The sequence below is a fragment of the Tasmannia lanceolata genome, unplaced genomic scaffold, assembly GCF_043159265.1.
Source record: "Tasmannia lanceolata isolate RefF3 unplaced genomic scaffold, GAP_Taslan_0.1 ptg000015l, whole genome shotgun sequence".
NCBI lineage: Eukaryota > Viridiplantae > Streptophyta > Magnoliopsida > Canellales > Winteraceae > Tasmannia > Tasmannia lanceolata.
The window spans coordinates 12771155-12777535 of NW_027518692.1; the positions used below are offsets into that span (position 1 = coordinate 12771155).

The 6381-nt window shown below is 41.1% G+C and overlaps 1 protein-coding gene across 1 annotated transcript; it reads left to right on the forward strand.

Annotated features, from left to right (window-relative positions):
* Positions 1 to 3439: 3439 nt before the first annotated feature.
* Positions 3440 to 5971, forward strand: LOC143845746 (uncharacterized). The gene is made up of 2 exons (XM_077354155.1): positions 3440 to 4727; positions 5390 to 5971. Exons 1-2 carry the CDS (start codon positions 4269 to 4271, stop codon positions 5894 to 5896), a joined length of 966 nt encoding a protein of 321 aa, XP_077210270.1. The 5' UTR covers positions 3440 to 4268; the 3' UTR covers positions 5897 to 5971.
* The last annotated feature ends 410 nt before the right edge of the window (positions 5972 to 6381 follow it).

The following is a 6381-nucleotide window of genomic DNA, read 5'->3' on the forward strand; positions in this document are numbered from 1 at the left end:
CGCCAAAAATAGTGAATGACATAATCCCTATTGAACTCAAATCAGACATCAATTAACTAAAGCCTATAGGAGATCTCTAGATCACCACAGTAAGTTTGTTGGTAAGTGGCCCACTGTCAAATGTCTACGAGATCTCTAGATCACCACAGTAAGTTTGTTCGTAAGTGGCCCACTATCAAATGTCTATCTCTAGACGCTCCTTCTGTTCTACTTGGAAGCTTTCTAATGGTGTTTCAATGTCAATCATGAGCTATGGTTACTACTTTTTCTTCTTCTTCTTTTTGAACCAGGTATGACCAAGGTCCTCAGAGCATCCCCGTGTGTGATGATGGTATCAAAGTGTGCATTTTTATTTATTCCAACATTTTTTTTAAGTTTCATCTAAAATTGTTATCATTTACACTGTAGGAAATTTAACCAGTAGAACTCACCCCTAAGAGCCAGGGTTAGAGGGAGGGTGCCTATTCCCTTATAACCCATCCCCACCACTTCACTTTACCGATGTGGGACTATTTGCTTTTGCGTGGAACTCCAACAATCTCCCTCACCATGCAGAAGCAAAGTGGACCATCTCACCCCTCCATGCGGCGGCTACGTGGGAACCACGAGATCTTCACCGAGGGAATTCCACCGTCCTCGGAGGCACACCGGGGTTATGGAGATCTTCCCGGGAGTTACCACGCCTCAGCTCTGATACCATTTGTTGAGAAAAACCGCCGGGCAATTGATCCGATCATGCACAAATTAACGGAGAAAGTAAAAGTAATAAATTAAGCCACAAGATGAACACCAAGATTTTACGTGGTTCAGCAAAGCCTACTCCACGGGCGAGAAACACAATCTGCCACTATGAGAAAAACAATATACAAGGATTACAATAGATTTAAACCGAAACCCAAAACCCGCAACCCTTTCCTTGCTTCTCAAACCCAATACCATACACAAGAGATATCCCGAGAGATAAATCCGAAAAAAGAACGCAAGAGAAAAACCCGAGAAAAAAAACCTCTTCTCCCTTTCTCTCTCTTTTTCTCACTCTCCTTAGGGTAGCTGACACACCCCCAATCTCCTCTTGCCTTTTCCACACGAGAAACTTGCTATCCCATAGGTTTTAAAGAAGACCTAAAAGCTTTTATTTCCTAACCAATTACTTGCCTTCCCACCCAAGCAATATGTGTGGGTTTGAAATAAGGCAACTTTCCCAACAATCTCCACCTTGGCTCATTTCCCAGTCACCTGAAGATTTTTTGTTGATGTCGCCACCGGTTCGCTATCGCCGCAAACCACCATTGGCCTTCAACACGACCAATGCACGTGTGTAGCTACCAACCCGTTAACTGACCTAGTCAACCTTGGAGAGGGATCTTGATCCATCCTCCCCAACGCAGGTACTTTCACCTTCTCAAACCACTATCGGCCTTCAACACGACCAATACACATGTGTAGCTGCCAACCCGTTGACTCACCTAATCAACCTTAGAGAGGGATCTTGATCCATACTCCCCAACGCAGGTACTTTCACCTTCTCAAACCACCATCGACCTTCAACACGACCAATACACATGTGTAGCTGCCAACCCGTTGACTCACCTAATCAACCTTAGAGAGGGATCTTGATCCATCCTCCCCAACGCATGTACTTTCACATTCTCACCATCGTCTGCAACCTGGAAACCCGTCTTTGCCCTTCTCACCATTGTTTGCAACCTGAAAACTCGTCTCTGCACCAACTGCAAAAGAGACCGTGCTACCACTCTGTTTCCAACTAACCATCAAGATCTTCTCCCGTGCACGGAGGCACACTCTACGTGTCCACTCCGTTTCCAACTAACCATTGAGATCTTCTCCGAGGGAATTCCACAGTCCTCGGAGGCACACCGGGGTTACTGAGACCTTCCCAGGAGTTACCACACTCCAGCTCTGATGCCATTTGTAGGGAATTTAACCGGGTAAAACTCACCCCTAAAAACTAGCTATTAGAGACTTAGAGGGAGGGTGTCCATTCCCTTATAACCCATCCCCATCCACTTCACTTTACCGATGTGGGACTATTTGCTTTTGCGTGGAACTCCAACATACACGTATTTACATAAACTTCCTCGATTTTAGTGGATTTGTATCAAAATCTATGGCTGAAATTGACAGAGAGACATATACAACCCTGATTCCAACAATAAGATTCAAATAGAGGAGTGCCCATATCAACTAAAAGATGGCAAAATTCAAATGGAGTAATATATTCGGATGAGGCAATTTTAAGGTTCGATAGTACAAAACTATAAAGACCGACCCCAAGTTTGTATCTAAGGACGGAATAATTTCTAAGTAAAATGATTAATATTTAAGTAAGGTTACAAGTATGAGTTGGTGACTGAGGACCATTTATTCAATAATCCAGACCATCTGTCCCGTAGGTCTTGCCGTCGATAGATAGCGTAACAAAATGTCCTCTCCCATTCCTTTGATTATTTATGGATTTTTTCTCGATAAATATAGACTATTCATTTGTGGAGTCTCTCTCCATAAATATATAGACAGATGTTTTTTACTTTAAAACAATTTGTGGAGTCTTTCCCCGTAAACATGGACCAATGTTTTTTATTTTATAACAATTTGAAGGCTACCCAATGACACTCAGAACCATTCGATGGGGGAGAATTTTGGTGCATGGCCCATCCATGGCAAGGCCTAGCAAATAAGCAGTTGGGATTATTGAAAAAGTGCCATTCATTTGTATATCAAACACCCACGCCCAAGGCCTTTTTGGATGCTACTAAAATTGGTCTTTTCTGCGAATGATATTGTTTTAATTTAAACTTAGGACATTAAGCTTCCTTTGGAAGCCATTAAATACATCATTTCTAGAACAATTTACAACCAGTCCAAAATCACTTCAAGCTAACTCTTGTTTTTTATTTTCAATAGTTGAGTCTAGTTAGGGTCCAATTACATATAGGAGTTTTATTTAATTTAGTGTGGGAATGGGAAAACTACATGTTAAAAACCTAATGTGCAAAGGGTTGTGGCATGTTTTGACAAATTATTTTTTATGAAATCAAAGAAACTTTTCTTCTTTCTTCTTTCTTCTTTCTTCTTTCGAGAAAGTATTGGTTTTACTTGTTCTTCGTGGATTCGTAGTCGTATAACATCCCTTTCAGATTCAACGGTTTACCCGATCGGCTGTTAACGGTGATCGGTGATCGACCATCGACTCGACTCATTCGTCACGTTACAATGATATTTGAATTCAAAACCATTTGAATAAAAGATTGTGCACATAATTTTTGGAGGTATCCAAAGAGGCCCATAGTCCATAGGCATCCACCCTATAAAAGAGCATCTTGGAATAGTCTAGTGAAAACTAAGGTAATACTTGCTTTGACTGTTTAATAAGGTGATCTGGATAATGAAGGGCTCACTTGTCATCAGTGTTGATCTAATCAAAGCTTAGAGGGAAGAAGATATTTCCCCATAGGAAGCTATCAAAAGTGGCTGTTTCTGCCTGGAAAGTATCTAAAATAATATTTGCTAAGAAGAATTTTGGGATAGTAGGTGTTGACTTGCACTGGTAGCCAAATCATTCCACCTTAAAAATCTCAATCTTAAGGCCAAAGATTTCAACCATTGTATTTTCAAATTTTCATCCATATTCCAATGATTTAATCCAATACAGCTTTGCTGCAATTCTTCCTTCTAGAAATGATAATCTTTTTCCAATACCCCATCTCCTTTAGGATGCAGAAAAGAGTGCAAAACAGCTCACTTAGATAGAGATTAGAGAGTTCTATGGAGAGAGAAACCAAATTCTCTTTGTCAATGGCGCAAATCAAGCCAACCAAATCCCACATGAAGCCTTTTATGATGATGTTGCTGATGTTGATGATTCAGTTATTTAGGATCCAAAGCACATTCTACAAAAGACAAACCTCCCAAAACCGCTTTTGAAAACCATCCAAGGGGAGAAAATAGAGCAAACACCCAACATTTCTTGATCTCACTCTCACCAGTCTAGAAACTCCAAATCCAACATTCAAAATCCCTAACCCAAAGGGGAGAAAATAGAGCAAACACCCAACATTTCTTGATCTCACTCTCACCAGTCTAGAAACTCCAAATCCAACATTCAAAATCCCTAACCCAAAGGGAGAGAGAAACAGAAGAACACCCACTTCCCAAGATCCAATTTTAACAAGAAATCCTCGATACCCAAAACCCTAAAACACTAGATTTTACTCAAGAAAACAAATTAGAGAACAGAAGAGAAGACCATGTTACTAGATTCCCTCCCTTCCTGCTTTAGTAACCCAAACAATCTCACCTCCAAAAACAACAACAGCAACAGCAACAAAATGCAACAAAAGCTTGTGACTTGCATCTATCAGACCCAAATTTTCAAGACTCCAACTTTCCTCACACTAACCTGGTCCAAAACCCTCTCAACACACTCCCTAACCATCAACATTGACTCCTTTTCTCTCTCTCTTTCCATCTCCCACTCTACGTTCTCATTATTCCGAAACAAACCCGGCTCTAAATCCCTCTCTCTTACACATAACCACACGCCCAAGCTCTACTGGGACTTCACTCGGGCTAGATTTTCCCCTCAATCGGCAGAGCCAGTCTCTGGCTTCTATCTAGCAATCGCGGACAAAACCCACATCTTATTCCTTCTCGGTGATCTCCAAGAAGATGCATTACGTCGTTCCGGTGCTGTTTCTTCGCCACAGGTACTGTGAAAGAACTAATTTATTTCAAGGGCCTGTTTGGCCCTCTTCATTTAAGATTATGACAACCGATTGTGAGTCCAAAACCAGTTATTGTACTCTAATTTACGTTTAATTTGGAGTCTAATAATTGGTTTTGGACTCACGCAATCTGTTGGCATAATCTCAAATGAACAAACAATCAATTGTGAGTGCTGAACTGATTAGACTCAAATTTAAACTTAATGTTTGAGTCCAATAATTAGTTCGACACTCTCAATCGTTGTTGTAATCTTAAACAAGCAGAGCCTAAGCTGTTAAGACTTAGGCCCTGTTCGCTGTTGTCATAATCTTAAACAAGGAGAGCCTAAGCTGTTCAGACTTAGGCCATGTTCATAATTTTGGGCCAATAATCAGTTGGGGCCCTCACCATTGGTTGTCACAATTTGAAACGAACAGAGCCTTAGTGTTTTGTAATTATTTATACTTTAACACTTCTATGACCCTTCTTTGGGACCTCGCATGAGGCAATGGCTCTAATACCATGTGAAACAACCAATTACTTCATAAGCTTTTTTTTGGGACCTCGCATGAGGCAATGGCTCTGATACCATGTGAAACAACCAATTACTTCATAAGCTTAAGCTGTTAAAGTTAATGTTATTTAATCATTTATATTTCAACAGGTAGAGCCCACCTTCCTTTCGTGCCGGGAACACATTTTTGGCCAACGGAATTATGCGGTCAGGGCTCGGTTTTTGGGCTCGAGCCATGAGATTTCTATAGAGTGCGCAGGTGGAACACTTACAGTTAAGGTGGATGGGGAAGTGTGTTTGGTTGTGAAGAGATTGGCGTGGAAATTTAGAGGGAATCAAAGGATTTTGGTGGGTGGATTGGATGTGGATTTTTATTGGGATGTTTTCAATTGGGTATTTGGGTCTAGTGGTGATGCTGGGCATGGAGTTTTTGTTTTTCAGGTAGGGGATGGTGGGGTCTTGCCGGAGATGGTGGGACCCGAGAAGAAGTTGATGAGGAAGAGCTTCTCGTCGTCGTCGTCCACAGCATCGTCACCAGGGAATATGAGTGTTTTGCAGTGGTCGGAAGAGAGCAGTTGCTCTTCTACTTCTTCGTGTAGTTCTTTTGCGGGTAGTGGAGGATTTTCTTTGTTATTGTATGCCTGGAGGACTGAGTGAATTCCATTAGTTTACTTGATTCTTTGTTGCTATGAATATAGATCTTTCATCAAAATTTTGATTTTTTTTTATGTTCATCATGAGAAATCCTTTTCTATTCAAGCCAAACTCTACGTATGCATGTACCTGCATACCTATAAATTTCTACATCATATGCAACCAGTTTTAAGTTAAATATGGTATGAGCATTTCCACCCCTTTTGTTTGTCTTTTCTTGGCAATGTCATGTTTTGGAGAAGACAAAGAGGAAGGAGGATAAGGGGGTTGGGCCTGCAGCCCAATGGTTGAGGCTAAGTATCTCAACCTTGAGGTCGATCACAGCTTACCTAGTAACAAAAAAGGAAAAATACAGATACACCCCCTCAACTTGCCAACATTTTACTTGTCAAAGTCATCACCGACACCCCCGGGCTTTTCACCCTATAGTTCAAAATTTATCAAAGACACTTCTGACGATTTCTTTGTTCTTGTCCACCCAATCACGT

Excerpts from the sequence above, each read along its gene's own strand:
- LOC143845746 (XM_077354155.1), top strand. The coding sequence starts at position 4,269 with ATGTTACTAGATTCCCTCCCTTCCTGCTTTAGTAACCCAAACAATCTC. Across the intron at positions 4,728-5,389 it reads GTGCTGTTTCTTCGCCACAG|GTAGAGCCCACCTTCCTTTC; the intron begins GTACTGTGAAAG and ends ATATTTCAACAG.